At 47.9% G+C, this 19,862-nt stretch overlaps 1 protein-coding gene across 4 annotated transcripts in view; it reads left to right on the top strand.

Moving 5' to 3' along the window:
• The window catches only part of RASA3 (RAS p21 protein activator 3), a 398,462-nt gene that overhangs the window by 171,868 nt on the left and 206,732 nt on the right, over positions 1 to 19,862 (top strand). For all 4 annotated transcript variants that reach the window (XM_063953391.1, XM_063953390.1, XM_063953393.1 and 1 more), the window contains exon 3: positions 5,189 to 5,292. In XM_063953391.1, the coding sequence (XP_063809461.1) occupies positions 5,189 to 5,292 (104 nt within the window). The remainder of the gene's footprint in view (positions 1 to 5,188; positions 5,293 to 19,862) is intronic.

The raw sequence follows: 19,862 nt of genomic DNA, 5'->3' as shown, positions 1-19,862 counted from the left end.
CACATCTACGATCAAGTCTGAAGCAGGCCCACGGTCTTGTATAGTTCTCCCTTAGCGGATTAAGGGGGTCATTCCGACCCGATCGCTCGCTGCAGTTTATCACAGCGCAGAGATCAGGTGGGAACGCCGGTGCATGCCGGATGGCCGAAGGCCGTCGTTCCCTAGCGATCGCCTCTGTCTGATTGACAGGCAGAGGCGGTCGCTGGGCGGGAGGGGGCGGCACGGCGTGGCCGGACCTTTGCTGGGGGGCGGGCCGCAGCGGCTGCGTGACGTCACACGCAGCCGCTGCGACCAGGGGCAGCGTCGAGTAACTTCCGGCCAGCCGCAGGAGCACAGCAAAGCTACGATCATGTTCCCAGACATGCGGGGGGACGCCCAGCACAGGGCTAGCCCGCCCCGCATGTCTGTTCGGCTCCCCCCCTATCCCTCCATACAGCGGCGATGCTTTTGTACTTATTGAGTAACTCCCGGCCAGCGCAGCTCCTGTCTGGGAACATGATCGTAGCTGTGCTAAATTTAGCACAGATACGATCAAATTGGAATGACCCCCTAAAGTGGCAGTGCAAAATAGCAATTCTCCCTACATGGTAATTGCTCATGTTTGTTGTCAGAATAGAGAAGGTTGATGTGGGAGTGAGCTGAGAAGAGAGACGGCTGTATACAAGCCTCTCAAGAGTTTTAGAAGCAAAGGTGATGTGAGAAATTGGTCTACCAGAGGTTGATGGAGTTATCAAAGGCAGGAGGAGTGTTGAGGGCAAAAGCAATAGAGATGTTTTACAGTGTAACATTCTGGTTAGGACAGGTCAGTGATAGGAGAGAGGAGGAGAATTAGGTTGGGTCAAGGTTGTCGAGATTGATGTAGGAGGTTTTGGTAGCTGGAGGCGAGGAGAGGGTGAAGGAGAGCATGTGGTAGTTGGAAAGTGAGAGAGGTTAGTTGATGAATTCAGAAATGTAGAAAGAGTTGGTGAAGATGAGTTAAAAGTGACAGTGATTATGGTTGGGGGAAAATTACCATTGGGACAGGCCGGAGGAGGATGTGAGAAGTTTTTAGGAAGCAGTGTCAGAGGGGTTGTCAGTGGGGTTGCTGAGGATAAGGGAACAAAGAAAGTTGAGAGCCACCTGCAAAGCTATGGAGGAAGTTGATAGAGGGGTCTAGGGCCAGTAAATGACCACAACATAAAGGTCAAATGGAAAGAAAAAGTGAATAGAATGGTCCTCCAAAAAAGAAGAATGAGAGGGAGAGTTTGGATGCAGCAGGTGGAAAAAAAAATTCCCACACCACTATTGGGCGGTCACCAGCACTGGTAAAATGGGTGAAAGAGAGGCTCCCATAGGGGAGAAGAGGAGAGGTGGTATCAGAGGGGAAAATCCAGGTTTCTGTGAGGCCAAAAAGGTTAAACTAGTTTGAGACAGAAAAGATTGTGGATGAGTGCTAATTTATTTCAAATTTGAGCGGACATTCCAGAATGCGCAGGAAAAGGGTAAGGAGTGGAGGTGGGAGTGAGGATGAAAGTTTGTAGAGAAAGACACAAACTGGAGCAATAGGGGTATATTCAATTAAAGTCTGATCCATTCCGACATCCCCTATTCAATCCCATCTTAATTCAACTTTTTCAAGTCGAATTTAGATGGGACACAGAGGAGGAAAAGGTGGGGTGAGCCACGGGGAAACTAGCGGGGGGGGGGGGGGGGCAGCCGGCTGGCATACAGGGAAGATCAGCGCTACAGTAGTGCTGCAGCAGGATGTCACTCAGCCGCCCGACCTCACGGCAGCTTCCACCCGGCTCTAGCAGCGTGCTGGAGCCAGGTGGAAGCTGTTGTGAGGTCGAGCGTGTGAGTGACATCCAGCTGTAGCGCTAATCTCCCTGTATGCCCGCCGGCTGTCCCCCGTCTCCCTGTGGCTCGCCCCCCCTCGCCTCCTCTGGGTCCGCATCTCAGTCCGACATCATTTTGATGTCGGACTGAGATGGTCGAAAAGGGGGCCAAAACCTGTCGGATTTGGCTCAGTTTTTGACACAAGCATGTGGATCGGCAGCTATTCCGCCGATCCACGTGCTTTTCGACAAGTCAAATTTATCGACTTGTCGAAAAATGTAGGGAAATATTGAATAGGTCGAATCAGGATTCGACCTTAAAAAGTCGAAAACTGCTGTCTTTTTGACAGACGGCAGTTTTCGACTTCAATTGAATATACCCCTTAGCGTGAACCGGGAAGAAGTATGGAAGTAGTAGGATAAGGAGGTGATGAGAGGGGTGGGGAGCCCATAGCACAATATTCAGTAAACCTAAACATAACTCCACAAGGTGCAGATTTGTGGTTACCTTCTCTTTTGTTTTCTCCTAATTTATCTTCTAAAGCAGTGGTTCTCAGTCTCATCTCTCAACTGTCCCATACAGGTCAAACAAAATGAAGGTAGTAGCATATTACGGGTCGCTTTATAGAGAATATTTCAGTCATTCACATCAGTCCCTACTTCACTGGTGCTTGCATTATATATTCCCTATCACATGGACACACACTAGGTGGTGTTTTATTGTCAGGAGCCTGTTAACATACCAGTATATATTAGTTGGGAGAAAATCAGAGCGAAGTCTGGTGCATTGGAAGGTATGCTAGAGGGATGGGTGAGGGTGTCTGAATAGGGAGCTGGAGTGATGGCTGGAGGTGTCAGAATGGGGGAATTGGGGTGCTGGAGTGATGGCTTGGGTTGTCAGAGAATGGGATTACAGAGCAGGAAATGTGGTGGGTGGTGTCAGATTGGGTTGCTGGAGAGATGGCTGGGGGTGCCAAAGAATGGGGTGCTGGAGCAGGCAGTGTGGTTGGGGGTGTCATAATGGTGTGCTGGAGAGATGGCAGGGGTTGTCAGAAAATGGTAATACAGAGCAGGTGTGGGGGTTGTCAGAATGGGGTGCTGGAGAGATGGCTTGGGTTGTCAGGATGGGGTGCTGGAAAGAATGCTTGGGTTTTCAGAATGGGGTGCTGGAGCAGGAAGTGAGGTTGGGGTGTCCGAATTGGTGCTAGAATGATGGCTAGGGATGTTAGAGAGTGGGGTGCTATAGAGATGGTTGGGGTTGTCAGAATGGGCTGTTGGAGAGATGGCTAAGCTTGTCAGAATGGGTTGGAGTATGATGGGGGGCATCAAAATGGGGTGCTGGAGAGATGGATGGGAGTGTCAGAGAATGGGGTGCTGGAGAGACGGCTGGGGTTATCAGAATGGGGTTCTGAAGCAGGGAGTGTGGTGGGGGTATCAGCATGCGGTGCAGGAGAGATGGCTGGCGGTGCCAGAGAATGGGGTGCTGGTCAGGCAGTGTGGTTGTAGGTGTCAGAAATTGTGGTGCTGGAGTGTGTCCGCATGGGGTGCAGGAGAGATGGCTGGGAATGGGCTGAAGGAGCTGGATGTGTGGTGTGGGTGTAAAAATGTGGTGCTGCAGAGAAGGCAGGGGTTATCAAAATGGGGTGCTGGAGCAGGGATTGTGGCTGGGGGTGTCAAAATATGGTACTAGAGAGATGGCCAGGGGTTGTCAGAAAATGGTAATACAGAGCAGGTGTGGGGGTTGTGAGAATGGGGTGCTGGAGAGATGGCTTGGGTTGTCAGGATGGGGTGCTGGAGAGAATGCTTGGGTTTTCAGCATGGGGTGCTGGAGCAGAAAGTGTGGTTGGGGTGTCAGAATTGGTGCTAGAATGATGGCTAGGGATGTTAGAGAGTGGGGTGCTGGAGCAGGAAGTGTGGTTGGGGTATCAGAATGATGGCTAGGGATGTTAGAGAGTGGGGTGCTATAGAGATGGTTGGGGGTGTCAGAATGGGCTGTTGGAGAGATGGCTAAGCTTGTCAGAATGGGTTGGAGTATGGTGGGGGGCATCAAAATGGGGTGCTGGAGAGATGGCTGGGAGTGTCAGAGAATGGGGTGCTTGAGAGACGGCTGTAGTGTCAGAATTGGGTGCAGGAGAGAAGGCTTGGGTTATCAGAATGGGGTTCTGAAGCAGGGAGTGTGGTGGGGGTATCAGCATGCGGTGCAGGAGAGATGGCTGGGGGTGCCAGAGAATGGGGTGCTGGTCAGGCAGTGTGGTTGTAGGTGTCAGAAATTGTGGTGCTGGAGTGTGTCCGCATGGGGTGCAGGAGAGATGGCTGGGAATGGGGTGAAGGAGCTGGATGTGTGGTGTGGGTGTAAAAATGTGGTGCTGCAGAGAAGGCAGGGGTTATCAAAATGGGGTGCTGGAGCAGGGATTGTGGTTGGGGGTGTCATAATGGGGTGCTGGAGAGATGGCTGGGGGTGTCAAAATAGGGTGCTAGAGAGATGGCCAGGGGTTGTCAGAAAATGGGATTACAGAGCAGGTGTGGTAGGGGGTGTTAGAATGAGGTGCTGGAGAGATGTCTTAGGTTGTCAGAGAATGGGTTGCTGGAGCATGAAGTGTGGTGGGGTTGTAAAAATAGGGTGCTGGAGAGAGATTTCACCATTACGGGGTAACGGAGAATGGGGTTTTAGAGAGATGGCTGGGGTGTCAGAGAATAGGGTGCTGGAGTAGGGAGTGTGGTTGGGGGTTTCAGCATAGGGTGCTGGAGAGATGGCTGGGGGTGTCTGTGATCTGAGGAGTCTTGCCCCCTCATGTTCTCTCTGCATCCAAGCCTAGTAACAAGAGACCCTTTCTCTATGTGAGATAATTCCCTGACAACCTTCCTCCCATCTCCTGAACCAAAACAAGGAGAGCAACTGAAGACGTGACTTCCTTGGCCTCCTCAGGCGGATTGGAGCAGAGAGGGCCAGCCTGAGTGACACGGACAGTGCCATCACTTGCGCTGTGACCCATTATGGGAATTCCGGACAGTGCTGTCTTGAGGAATCCCAGCTAGGATTACCACTGATAACCATAGCCACATCAGACTGGTTCCCCTACTTGAGAAGAGTCTGGGGAGCAACCGGGCATATGCATAGCTCCCCCAGCCCTAAAAATGTAACTGTATACAGACGAGTCGCTGGCCCAGGCTGTGCAGCTGTCAGCAGACTAGCCAAGGCTGCTCTGCCGCTGGCCCCTTTATCATCATGGGACCCGGTAGTTCCGTCCCTTTTGACAACCTACATCATTAACGGTTATTGTATATTTAAAGTAGCGTTCACTTTTAAGGAATGGTAATACAAAAGGCTATATACTTACCATACTAATCTGTGTTTTGTTTTTATTTCCTGTTAGCCCATTTTATGGAGAAGATTTTTATTGTGAGATTCCGCGAAATTTCCGCCACCTTTCCTTTTACATATTTGACAGAGATGTTTTCCGGAGGGATTCCATCATGGGTATGTGTCATAACAAAATGCTAAATTGTTTGCAAATTAATCTGTACTAAGGTTTCAGTGAAAACATTCAGAAAAAAACAATCACAGTGCGTAATTCATACGTATTCCCAGCGAATGGGATGCCGGCTGTCAATATCCCAACAGCGGCATCCCACCCGCCAAAATGCTTGCAGCAGGGCTAGCGCAGAGGGTACCCTTACGGGTTCGCCACAGGTTCTGTTCCCACTCTATGGGTTTCGTGGACAACAAGTGGGTATAGCTCCTGGGCGTCGGGATTTCAGCATCTGTATCATGACCGCCGGGATCCCGAAAGCCGACAAATTAACTGTATCCCCACAGTGCTTCAAGATAAGTTCACTGTCATTTTATATGGAAACAAAAGCCAGAAGTGTCTGCAGTAAGTGCCTTGGTACTTGTTAATTACACGGATGCAACATAAAACCGTTCCAAAGGGTTTATCTGTTTTTAACATGACTATGCCCTTGCAGAAGGGCTGTATGGTCAGCAATGTGTCACTTATTTCACCTAACAGAGCTGTCACCTCTTCAATAATAGAGCCAACATTTAGTTTACGTAAAGAAGTTCTTCTCTTTTCCATGTCACATTTTCCTGGTAGCCTGAGCACTGTGTCCTATATGCCAGAAGCAGGATGACAATCCAAGGAAGCTCTCCGTGTCTATTCAAACAGCTAATATGTAATGGTTGGACTCTCAGGAAAGGTGTGGGGTGACGTGGACTGCACATCCTAATTCTAAACATAAGAGGTGCTATCATGCTGAGACTTGTAGTACCACACAGACAAGAGAAAATGCAGGTGCACACTATAGGTACTAAGAACACTGCTAATCCAGATATACAATTGTTCTTATTAGCAGTGTTCTTAGTACTCTCAGGGAAGCGAGTACTCCACCCACCTATCATATTAAGACAACCAAATCCTCCCTGCACTGAAAGATGAATGGTATCTGTTCCAAGTGGTGCCATATATTATTTGCCAGCTTGTGTGTATGAATATATATATATATATATATATATATATATCTCAAAAATAAATAAAGGGAACACTAAAATAACACATCCTAGATCTGAATGAATGAAATATTCTTATTAAATACTTTGTTCTTTACACAGTTGAATGTGCTGACAACAAAATTGCACAAAAATTATCAATGGAAATCAAATTTCTCATACGTCCTAGAGGATGCTGGGAACTCCAAAAAGACCATGGGGTATAGACGGGATCCGCAAGAGAAATGGGCACACTATAAGACTTTGAATGGGTGTGAACTGGCTCCTCCCTCTATGCCCCTCCTCCAGACCTCAGTTAGACTCTGTGCCCAGAGAGACTGGACACACACTAGGGGAGATCTCTTGAGTTTCTCTGAAAAGACTGTTAGGTTTATTATTTTCAGGGAGACCTGCTGGCTACAGGCTCCCGGCATCGTGGGAGTGAGGGGAGAGAAGCAGACCTACTTCTTCTGAGTTCAAGGGCTCTGCTTCTTAGGCTACTGGACACCATTAGCTCCAGAGGGTCTGATCACTTGGTTCGCCTAGCTGCTCGCTCCCGGAGCCGCGCCGTCAACCCCCTCACAAAGCCAGAAGAAAGAAGCCGGGTGAGTATTAGAAGAACAGAAGACTTCAGTGACGGCAGAAGACTTCAGAGTCTCGGAGGTAACGTGCAGCGGTTGCGCTGCGCGCCATTGCTCCCACACACAAGCGGCACTACAAGGGTGCAGGGGGGGCGCCCTGGGCAGCAATACACCTCATAAAATAAGCCTGGCAAAGATGTATACAGTGCATAGGCAATGTATACGGACTGCCGCCAGTATAAAAATGTAAAAAGATAGCAGGGCTGAAGCGCGTCGAGAAGGGGGCGTGGCTTAGCCCTCACAACTCTATACAGCGCCATTTTCTCCTCACAGAGATGCTGGGCCCGCCAAAACACTGTTAAACACCTAACAGTGTAAAATGAGGGGGGGGCACAGTTATTTAGTGCAATGTAGGTTCAACCATGAAGCACTATAGATATGTATATATAATGAGCGTATGTACAAGGAGTTGGTTAGAGTTTCTGTGGTTTCCCTATCAGAAATCTGCCCATTTTAGCAATGTTGGTGGGTGTTTAGTACACGTGTGTCGACATGTGTGAGTGTTCTACCACAAACAGATATGGGAATCCCTCTGTCGACATTGCCGACTCCAGATGGATTGATTCATGAGATTAAGTGTCAGCATATCAGTAGTTGTAAGCTTTTCCAAAAGTAAACACTGTTTGGGGAACACAGACGTATGTGGGTGACCCTGTCGGCACCAACTATTATGACTGGGTGTAAAATAATGTAACAAACAAACCTATACCTGTATGTGTATATATGTATGGTACGTTTGCAGTGAGCTGTAGCTCGAGCACAGATGTGGTACTACTATTTGTGGGAAGTCCTAGTGAAATTAGGTATATATTTTCCTCAGACCCCTCGGGGTCACAAAAATTTTATTTTGCCCAGTTACTGCTCCCTGTTGTCGACACGAGTATTATGTTTTATGTCGGCCATAATGTTTCCTGTTTAGATCCACAACTTTGGCATTCAGTAAATGTCCATACACATTCAGAACACATTAATGTCACTAGGGACCCTGATGTTCCGGACAGATTATATATATCTAGATAGAGATATATATATATATCTAGATAGAGATATATATATCTAGATAGAGATATATATATCTAGATAGAGATATATATATATATATATATATATATATATGGATCCACCGTGACTGTGTGGACTCTACTGGGTGCACCCCGCAGTTGATCATACACGGATGTGAGTGCAGGACTCCCCTGGATATATATATATATATATATATATATATATATATCTCTATATATCTATATCTCTATATATCTATAGAGAGATAGAGAGATAGATAGATATATATATATATATATATATATATATATATATATATAGAGAGAGATAGATATATATATAGATATAGATATATATAGATATGTGTATTTAAATGTGTATCTTTGTATTACAATTTATTATGAATGCTGAAGTAAAGTTATTCCTTCTCATGTGCTGGTCGCTCTGTTAATGAAGCTCTAGGTCAGCCGTGACCAGATGGTCTCGAATCCTTACGAGGAGTCCGAGTGTTTATTCTTTTCCCGCCGTGGATAGAATAAAGTGAAAGTCAACCCCTGGTCTGCACGGGGCCCTGTCACAAAGGATCGTATACAGGAAGCTAAGTGATATTTTAATTATATGCTTTGATGATATTTGCATTACATACGTATGGGGGAGTGCTTGTATTCAGAAATGGTCGGTTACCTTGTTATCCGATATAATTACCCTGGGGAGAAACGGGATATTCCTTGGGTCTTATCTAGAACATTGCAGCTTGCTGCCATGCGACTACAAGAGGTATGCACTGACTCTGAGAAATCCTGGAGTATCTTCCCTATGAAGGGATAATCTGGTTTGGGGATGGCTTGGTTAAGTTGATCTCGGCAGATACCACTGGTAAGTCTACCTTCTTGTGCTATGTTCCATCACAACGGTTGGTGAGGCATTTTTTGTGGCATGCAGTCCTTTTGACCGGTTGGATACCGTTTTTATTTCCCTTTCTTTGTAGGTAGAGGGAGGTGAAATGGTAAGAGGTCTGCAGCCTTTTCAACTTCACAGAGAAGCCCACACTGGTGGGAACTCGTCTAATACTCTTCAGTCAGTCCTGGAATGGACTAGACACAGTGACTTAAGAATAGAGTCCAAAGGGGGACATACTCGAGTTTTCCAGATGATTCCCCTCACTGATTTTTCAAATAGATCTTACCGATACTCCTCTGGACGGGGAGGTAGTATGCAACACCATACAACAGTGGTTTAGGATCAGGACATGGTCCGGCTGTCCCTGTCACAAAAAAAAGAAGCTGTTATTCAAGCTTTTTCGTTCTTCTGAGCCCAGACAGCTCGGTCAGAACAATCCCAAAAGGATTTCTACTTAGGAAGTTGAACTGCAAGAGGGAATTTCTCAGGGCAGGGATCTCCAGCCTGTAAAAGAAGTAAGAGGGTTTAAATGCGGTTTCATCCTCATTAAGCTTACCTGGGTTTGCTATTCAGGATTGTCATTTCACCGGAGTGATGGCAGTATGATGGTTTGCCTTCGATAGTAAGAGCCATTATTATTATTCTGTACTGGGACGCTCTCCTGACTACGGCGAGGTCTAGAAACAAGTGTTACGAATCGTTGTTTCTCTCTGACAGCTCTTCAACACAGAGAATCACTGTTGAGCCCAACAACGCAGAGGTCGGAGTTGGGAATAAGATTAGATACTGAACTGTTGAGAGTTTGTTTTTTCCTGTGGAAAGAGATTTGAGGATCCAGAGGCGGATCAGGTTTGCAATAGTGTAAACCCATCAATACGTTCCGTTGATGAAGAAGATGGTTGTGGCCTATGCGGCCAGTCGGTGAGCAGGACAAATGCCAGAGTGGTTTTTGTGGACCAGTTGGATGTGTGGTCTGGGTATCACCTGCACATGCACTGGAAAATAATCCTATTTTTCAGGACCAGGATATATCTCCTGTGGTGACTGCACAGTTCTCACCTCCTAGAGGGACGAAAGGTTCGGGATCCAGGATTAGATCCTGGTGTCCATGGATACAAGTCTCCGAGGCTGGGGAGCAGTCTTTCCAGGAGAAGAATTTCCAGGGGAAAAGGTCAAGCCTGGAAGCTTGTCTGCAATAAGCATTCTTGAATTAAGAACTGTTTACAATGGAACGTCTTCTTCGCGATCTGCCCGTCTTAATTCTATCGGATGACTTAACAGCTGTGGCGTAAGTAAGCCGCCAGGGCGGAACGAGGAGCAAAGCGGCAATGGCTCAAGCCGCAAAAGTTTTCCGCTGGGTGGAAAGGCATGTTAACGCTGTGTTAGCAGTCTTCGTTCCGGGTGTAAACAACGGCGATATAATCTTCCTCAGCAGACACGATCTCCATCCAGGAGAGGGGGGTCTTCATCAAGAAGTTTCACAGAAGTGGAAAGTCTTTGGGGATTTCCTCAATTAGGCATGATGGCGTCTCGCCTCAACAAGAAACTTCAAGGATATTGTTCCAGGTCAAGGGACACTCAGGCAATAGCAGTGCACGCCCTTGCGATACCATGGAGGTTTCAGTCGGTCTGTGTGTTTCCTCCACTTTCACTCTTTCCGAAGGTGATCAGCATAAGAAGAACAAAGGTTCAGGCGATCCTCTTTGTTCCGGTCTAGCCAAGGAGGGCTTGGTATCCAGATCTTCAAGACTTACTCATAGAAGATCCCTGGCCTCTTCCTCTACGAGAGGACCTGTTACAGCAAGGACCGGGCGTGTATCAAGATTTACTGCGGCTGCATTTGACAGCATGGCGGTTGAACGCCATATCCTAGCCGAAGGGGTTTTTCCAGTGAAGTCGTTCCCACATTGCTTCAGGCTAGGAAAGGAGTAACGGCGAAGCTTTGCCATCGTATTTGGAGGAAGTATGTGCCTTAGTGTGAATCCAAGAAGGCTCCTACGGCAGAATTTCAGCTGGGTCGTTTTCTCTGTTTTTTGCAAGCAAAGGATGCAGGTCTAAAGTTAGGCTCCATTAAAGTGCAGATTTCGGCCTTATTAATTTTCTTTCAAAAAGAATTGGCCGCCTTTCCAGAAGTTCAGACTTTCGTGAAAGGAGTGCTGCGCATCCAACCTTCATTTGTGCCCCCAGTGGCACCATGGGACCTTAACGTGGTGTTGCAGTTTCTTGTGTCACACTGGTTGGAACCTTTACGAGTGATTGAGTTAAAATTTCTCACTTGGAAAGTGGTCAGGCTATTGGCCTTGGCGTCCGCAAGGCGGGTGTTGGAATTAGCGGCTTTGTCTCACAAGAGCCCTATTTGATCTACCAGGTGGATAGAATTGAGAACTCGGCAACAGTTTCTGCCAAAAGTGGTTCCCGCGTTTCACAGGAACTAGCCTATTGTGGTACCTGTGACTACTTAAGCCTTGGCTGATTCGAAGTCTCTCGATGTAGTCAGAGCTTTGAATTTTTTTGTGTCGCCAGAACGGCTCGGATTGGAGAAACAGAGGCTCTATTTATCCTGTATGCTCCCAACAAAATTGGGGCCCCTGCTTCTAAGCAGATTGTTACACGCTGGATCTGTGATACGATTCGGCATGCTCTTTCTACGGCTGGATTGCCGTTACAGAAGTGGTGAAGGCCCATTCTACCAGGCAGGGGGGTGGGTGGTGGTGGGGGGTTTCTTGGGTGGATGCCCGAGGAGTCTCGGCTGTTCAAAATTGCCGAGCAGCTACTTGGTTGGGTTCAAACACTTTGCAAAGTTCTACGAGTTTGATACCCTGGCTCATGTTTGCTCAATCGGTGCTGCAGAGTCGTCCGCACTTTCCCGCCTGGTCTAGAGCTTTGGTATAAACCCCATGGGTCTTTTGGAGTTCCCAGCATCCTCTAGGACGTATGAGAAAATAGGATTTTAATACCTACCGGTAAATCCTTTTCTCTTAGTCCGTAGAGGATGCTGGGCGCCGGTCCCAGTGCGTACTGTATCTGCAGTTATTGGTTTTGGTTACCTCCTGTGGTGGTTCTTTTCAGTCAGTCTGTTACTGACGTTATTCCTGCCATGGCTGGCGGTATGTTATTATTGGTCGTGTTTACACACAGGTTGTGTTACATTTTCGGTCAGCATATTGCTGTATGTTTTTCATGCCGTGGAATGGTGTTCTGCGGCATGTTCGAGGTGTGAGCTGGTATGACAATCACCGTGTTTTAAACAATAAATTCTTTCCTCGAAATGTCCGTCTCCCTGGGCACAGTTTTCTAACTGAGGTCTGGAGGAGGGGCATAGAGGGAGGAGCCAGTTCACACCCATTCAAAGTCTTAAAGTGTGCCCATGTCTCCTGCGGATCCCGTCTATACCCCATGGTCCTTTTGGAGTCCCCAGCATCATCTACGGACTAAGAGAAAAGGATTTACCGGTAGGTATTAAAATCCTATTTTATTAACCCATGGAGGTCTGGATTTGGAGTCGCACTCAAAATTTAAAGTGAAAAAACACACTACAGGCTGATCCAACTTTGATGTAATGTCCTTAAAACAAGTAAAAATGAGGCTCAGTAGTGTGTGTGGCCTCCACGTGCCTGTATGACCTCCCTACAATGCCTGGGCATGCTCCTGATGAGGTGGCGGATGGTCTCCTTAGGGATCTCCTCCCAGACCTGGACTAAAGCATCCGCCAACTCCTGGACAGTCTGTGGTGCAACGTGGCGTTGGTGGATGGAGCGAGACATGATGTCCCAGATGTGCTCAATTGGATTCAGGTCTGGGGAGCAGGCAGGCCAGTCCATAGCATCAATGCCTTCGTCTTTCAGGAAGTTCTGACACACTCCAGCCACGTGAGGTCTAGCATTGTCTTGCATTAGGAGGAACCCAGGGCCAACCGCACCAGCATATGGTCTCACAAGGGGTCTGAGGATCTCATCTCGGTACCTAATGGCAGTCAGGCTACGTCTAGTGAGCACATGGAGGGCTGTGCGGCCCCCCAAAGAAATGCCACCCCACACCATTACTGACCTACTGCCAAACCGGTCATGCCCGAGGATGTTGCAGGCAGCAGAACATTCTCCTTGGCGTCTCCAGACTCTGTCACGTCTGTCACATGTGCTCAGTAAGAACCTGCTTTCATCTGTGAAGAGCACAGGGCGCCAGTGGTGAATTTACCAATCTTGGTGTTCTCTGACAAATGCCAAACGTCCTGCACGGTGTTGGGCTGTATGCACAACCCCCACCTGTGGACGTCGGGCCCTCATACCACCCTCATGTTTCTTATCGTTTGAGTAGACACATGCACATTTGTGGCTTGCTGGAGGTCATTTTGCAGGGCTCTGGCAGTGCTCCTCCTTGCACAAAGGCGGAGGTAGCGGTCCTGCTGCTGGGTTGTTGGCCTCCTCCACGTCTTCTGATGTACTGGCCTGTCTCCTGGTAGCGCCTCCATGCTCTGGACACTACGCTGACAGACACAGCAAACCTTCTTGCCACAGCTCGCATTGATGTGCCAACCTGGATGAGCTGCACTACCTGAGCCACTTGTGTGGGTTGTAGACTCCGTCTCATGCTACCACTAGAGTGAAAGCACCACCAGCTTTCAAAAGTGACCAAAACATCAGCCAGAAAGCATAGGAGCTGAGAAGTGGTCTATGGTCACCACCTGCAGAACAACTCCTTTATTGGGGGTGTCTTGCTAATTGCCTATAATTCCCACCTGTTGTCTATTCCATTTGCACAACAGCATGTGAAATTGATTGTCAATCAGTGTTGCTTCCTAAGTGGACAGTTTGATTTCACAGAAGTGTGATTGACTTGGAGTTACATTGTGTTGTTTAAGTGTTCCCTTTATTTTTTTGAGCTATGTATGTATGTATGTATGTATGTATGTATATATATTACAGTGAGACAGAGAGTATACATATCTGTCCAAAATGGGGGTAGGTCTGACTATCAAAGGTTTGCAGGTCATAATTAAATGTAGTATATGGCTAGACATTCTGTTATTGGTGATGTGTAGTCAAGACATGCTGCTGCACACATAACTAATAATCAGAGCCGTAACTAGACATTGTGGGTGCCAGAAAAAGCATTGGTGCGCCCTCCCCCATATTGTAAGTAAGGATAGCCAGAAAAAAAGAAGTGTGTGGCTTCACAGGGAAGGTGCATAGACACAGAATAGTATCAATTAACCTTACACTGCACAGTAGTGTACAACATGGCAGCTTCCTCATGTCACCCCTGTCTGTCCTTGTTTCTGCGCTATCCAAGGGAGCGTCCTCTTTAACTGTGCAGTGATAGAGAGCGTTTGGAAGATGTTCACTGATCGCGCTGAGGCCAAAAAAGAGTTGTTCCCAAGGACCCCTCACTTTCAAAAATTGGGGTCAGAATAAAGGTAAATACAATTTTTTTTAAGACAGGAGCTTAGGATACAGTAGTTGCAGCATTGCTATTAAAGAGCCATTTAAACACATGGCGGTATATTCAATTGAAGTCTGATCCATTCCGACATGCATTTGTCGGAATGGAACCGACATGGGCTATTCAATGGCCATCTCATTTCGACTTCAAAAAAAGTCTAATTGAGATGATGGAGCTGAGAGGAGGAGACGGGGGAGAGCCGCGGTGAGATGGGGGAGAGCCGCGCTACAGCAGCGTTGTAGGAGGATGTGGCACAGCCGCCAGACCTCACGGCAGCATCCACCTGGCTCCAGCAAGCGAGACCTCACTTGCTGGAGCCGGGTAGACGCTGCCATGAGTGGCGGCTGTGACACATCCTCCTGCATATGCTGTGCTATAGCTGTGTTCTTCCCCCGTCTCACCGTGGCTCTCCTCCTCTCGGCTCCCTCATCTCAATCCCACTGAAGGAGCTGAGAGGTCGGATTGAGATATTCGCAAACAGGGCCAAAACCTGTCGGACTTGGCCCCGTTTCCGACACAAGCACGCGGATTGACAGCTATTCTGCCGATCCACGTGCTTTCCGACAAGTCGAAATCCCCGATTTGTCGGCTCAAAAAGCCGGGGATTGAATAGGTCGGAACCCCTTTCCGACCTGAAAAAGTCGAAAACTGATGTCTTTCTGACCAGACTGCAGTTTCGACTTCAATGAATATACCCCATGGTGGGCAAACACTACTAAAGTAACAAGAAAGAGAATAGTTGTGCTCCCAAAAGCAGCTTATCTTTTTTTCTTTTGGGAATGCAAAGTTCTGCTATATAAACCTGTGTATTTTAATTTAAATGGCTCTTAATATGATGTAATACTACTGTATTTTACATGTAACAGTCAATATGGGGGATAAGCGGTATCAGCACATGTTATGTGCGCTATACCGCTTCCCCCCTCCCCCCCATGTATGATAACCGCGGTCTGTGCCCAGTGACAGGGGCATTATGCGACACTGTCAGTATCGGCATTGCTGTCTTAAAGATAGAATGTCGATATGTGATGGCAATGTAGGAGCTGACCGTTCCGATATCTGCAGCTATCGATTTCGGCAGTTGCAGGTGGCAATGCCCTATCTCCACAGCAGATACATCGCTGTCCCTGGCTGTAGCGGGTGTCTGCTCATGTGCAGTGGAGCCGGCCTGGGCATTAGAGACAGCGCATCAGCACTAAACTGATGTGCTGTGTGCTTAAGGGGTTTGATGAAGGGGTGGCGCACACAATATAAGCCCAGATGAGGGAGGGCACACAGTATCTGCCAGGCTGGGGGAGCCCCCACAGTATCTGACAGGCTGGGGGGGCACCACACAGTACGTGCCAGATTGGGGGAGGGCACACAGTATGCGCCAGGTTGGGGGAGGGCACACAGTATGCTCCAGGTTGGGGGAGGGCACACAATATGCGCCAGGTTGGGGGAGGGCACACAATATGCGCCAGGTTGGGGGAGGGCACACATGCGCCAGGCTGGGGGAGGGTACAGTATGCACCAGGCTGGTGGAAGGCACAGTATGCACCAGGCTGGTGGAGGGCACACAATATGTTCCAGGCTAGGGGAGGCCACACAATATGTGCCAGGTTGGGGAAGGGGGGGGGGGGGGGGGGGGGGGGGGAGATGGGATCGCTGGTATTATGGGTCTCACCTGTTTTGTGCCTGAGCTGAGGAGTCTTATGGTGAGGAGAGCCAAACACCGCTGGGTCCCACACCAACAGATCGCCATCTGTCCCCCGCCACGGGCTCCTTACTCCGGGGCTGGGAGAAGAGTGGGTACTCTTTGAGCGTGCTCTGCCATCTGTCTCTTCTGGCCCTGCAGACAGTCGCCGTCTAGCTCCACCAGCACCATGTCCTCCTCCGCCGCCGGATCAGTAAGCACACAGCCCCCCGGATTACTGTGTATGAGGTTACCCCACCCAGCAGCGGGAAAACAGCTTGCATGGACCAGGAACAAGGCTCCACCTCTTACTTGTATAGCCTGCAGCCGTTCCGGGTACTCAACCATTTTGGAAATGTGAGTCTCCAGTCCTCAAAATAGGGTAAAATATGCACTATAGCGCGTTTTTGCGAACACTGATGTTATTAGTATAATACATGTGTATGTGCAGGAATGCAATATTATAATATGTCTGTGTGCTGACATTAATACAGTATCTGGTCTTTAGGTCGACATCACTTAGGTTGACCACTATTGGTCGACATGCATATGGTCGACGTGGTTATTAGGTCGACATGAGTTTTTCATACTTTATTATCCACGTGGACTACGATTGGGAATAGTAACCTGAACTTTGCCAAATAGCACTTTGCCCGAAGCATGGCGAACGAATCCAGCCATGCGAGGGGACATGGTGCACTAATTGGGGTTCCCGGTCACTTTACGAAGAAAACTAAACCAAAAAATATTAAAAACTAATTTCACCGTTTTTCCATGTCGAACTAATGACTGTGTCGACATATTTCAGGCGTCGACCTACTCACTTGACCAAAAGTGGTCAACCTAGTTACTGTCAACCCTATGACTCACACCCCATTAATACAGTGTGTGGGTGTAGCAACATTAATATAGTGTATGTGTATGTGTGTACTGGCAGTAATATAATTAACAAAATGTGTTCCAATTGGCCGTTTCAAATTTTGGGGGTATTGCAGACTGGCAGCGATCACAGTCTGAATCCCTTTGTGGAGTGCCACACGCACCCCGATCGCCTCTGTCTGATTGGCATGGGGCGGGAAGTGTCATGCCAATGGTATTAGAACGCCATTGGCGGAGAGCGGCCCGAACAATGCAGCCGTGTCGGGACCGTTGCGGGGGTGGGCCGCAGCGGCTGCGTGATGTCACATGCAGGCGCTACAACCGAGACGCGATGGGTATCAGCCTGTCAGCGCGGTAGGCTGCGCAGACAGTTAGCTACTCACCCGGTGCAATGCTTTTGCACCCTTTCGGTGGGAGGGGGGGGGGAGGAGTAAGACCTGATATGTGGGGCGGACTAGCCCTGTGCTGGGCGTCCGCCCGCATGTCAGAGAAACTGATCGCAGTTGTTCAAAATTTAGCACATCTACGATCAGATCTGAATTACCCCCTTTGTTAATGAAATGTGTGTGTGGGATTAGTGGTTTTTAAACAGTGTGTTTGTGTGATTATTATATTGTGTGTGTAATGGTATTATAATATGATGTGTGGGTGGTGAGGGCTGTTGAGGTTTATAATATGTAGATGATGGGAATAACAAATGATAATGCTGGGGGTGGGGACAAGCTAAATTTGAACATAAGGTAGATTTATGTAGTGTTGGGGCTAGTAGATAAGGTGGGCCTAAAGCAGGGATGTCCAAACTGTGGCCCTCCAGCTGTTGAGAAATTACACATCCCAGCATGCCCTGACACAGCTTTTGCATTCTCTGACAGCAAAACTGTGTCAGGGCATGCTGGGATATGTAGTTTCACAACAGCTGGAGGGCCGCAGTTTGGACATGCCTGGCCTAAAGTGTTCATCTCTCCAGAAGAAAGACCCCGTCCCCTTCACAGATCCCACCACCGTTTAGGACTGCTGCCAGAACTTTCCCGAGCTGGTTTTCCGTCACAATCTTCCCCTGGGCTAGGGCCCACTCTTGCTGCACAATCATGCGTTATGCATAATTGTATAGCAAATAGGCTCACCATTGAGCAGACATCCGGCGCACCATAGGGTTTCTGAGCAACCCTGAGGATATTCAGAATGTTAGATGTTATCTGGCAACATGACAATGGGTGTCAATGGAACTACGTCTCAATCACTGACCGTGACATGTCCATATCTTTCTATTACCTTCAAGGAACCCCCACTGAAATTCAAGCCTCTTGCATCCAATCATTCTGCGCCTCCTGGCGGTAACCACCAAAACACATGCACAGTGCAACTTGGGCGCATAAGCATACTTAAAACATTGTCCGCTTACGTGCGGTATTGACATTAAATGCATTTCTCAATGAGGCACTCTGTGTTTCCAATAGATTATATAATGTATACCATTTCTAAACAGCTCTTATTTTTGAGTGTATAAAAAAATTAGCTAGTAGTAAAAGTTACGGAACAGTCCAGAATGGGTCACAATGATCCAAAAGATACGTCTAGAATTTCCCTTTGTTGAAACCGAGGTCAGGGCAGGTGGCAGACAGTGCATCTCCAGGAACATAGATCGTTGTTGGCAGCAGACATTGCATTTCCTCAGACATAGCTCAAGTTGGGGCAGCAGCAGACTGTGCATCTCCAGGGACGGGACAGACTGCAGACAGTGCTTCTCAATGAATGTAGCCAAGGTCAGGGCAGGGGGCAGACAGTACGCCAGGGATGTAGGTGAGGTTGGGCAGCTAGCAGACAGTGCTTCTTCATGGACGTAGCTGAGGTCAGGGCAGGGGACAGACAGTGCATTTCCAGGGATGTAGCAGAGACGCATTCAAACAGCAAACATAGCAGGAACAAGATGTATTTAGTACTGCTGACCTTTCTATTTTATGTTAGTGCAGGTCTCCATCTGATGGTATACTGTCTGCTACCATTAGAGCATTATGATAAGTTTCTCCTCATGTAAGGCACACAAATTGCACGTGATCAGAAAGCCTCTGGTTCATGGCAGGAATTGTTGTGTTTTTTTTAAACTTCTCCATGGGGCACAGAACTTTGCTGTTTTTGATCTAGATCCATGGAGTTCTTGTGTAGTGTGACTGGGGATGCTGTTTTTACAGTCTCTTTCTGCCCAGTTAATTGAAGCGAAGAAGGGGTGTTCTCACACACTGCCACTTACCGTAATCCGGAGGGACTGGTCCTTGCACAGGAGCTTGGATAAAATATCCTTTGTTACAGTATCAGTAAGGCCTTCGTATGTTGGTTAGTCTGCAACAATCATTGTTTCTGCCTCTTCAGGGAAAGGGTACGATCTTTTGAGTGTATATAATGACACCAAATGCGAACCAGTCTACTCCTGCATTGTATGGCTGGTGCTTTATCAATTCTGGAGCATTATAGCCAGGTGTCCAACCAAAGTCTCTGGTATCAGTTTCTCCATACACATCCATTTGGCCAGTCCAAAATCTGTGATCTTAACATGGCCATCTGTGGTCAGCAAAACATTATAGTTTTATGTGTGAATTATTCCTATGGAAAGCTGGACGTGCAATCCACAAACCAGTTCAGCCACAATACATTTTATTGTGGAGAGGTCTAGCTCCGAGGGCTCATTCACGAAATCGAACAAATCACATCCACCAGCCAGTTCCATTACACAGTATAGATAGCTTTCTGTGTGGAAGGCTAAATAACCATGGATCAGAAAAATGCTCTAATGTGCCAACTGAAAGCCCTGTTACTCGACCAAACTGTCCTCATCCTCTGTTAGTGCGCTATTCTTTAGAACTGTAATTGCCACTCTTTCCTGACGAGTATCATGTGTTGCCAGCACCACCTCGCCATAGCCTCCCTCTCCCAAGTTTTGAGTAGAAAGTGATTTTTTCCACTGTCAATTGGACATTGTCTCTGCTTTGGTGGCTGGTGGACATAATACAGCTCTCTTCTGCAGTTTGTTG

The sequence above is a fragment of the Pseudophryne corroboree genome, chromosome 2 (assembly GCF_028390025.1).
Source record: "Pseudophryne corroboree isolate aPseCor3 chromosome 2, aPseCor3.hap2, whole genome shotgun sequence".
NCBI classification, from domain to species: Eukaryota; Metazoa; Chordata; class Amphibia; order Anura; family Myobatrachidae; genus Pseudophryne; species Pseudophryne corroboree.
This window is presented reverse-complemented; position numbering and strand designations above follow the sequence as displayed.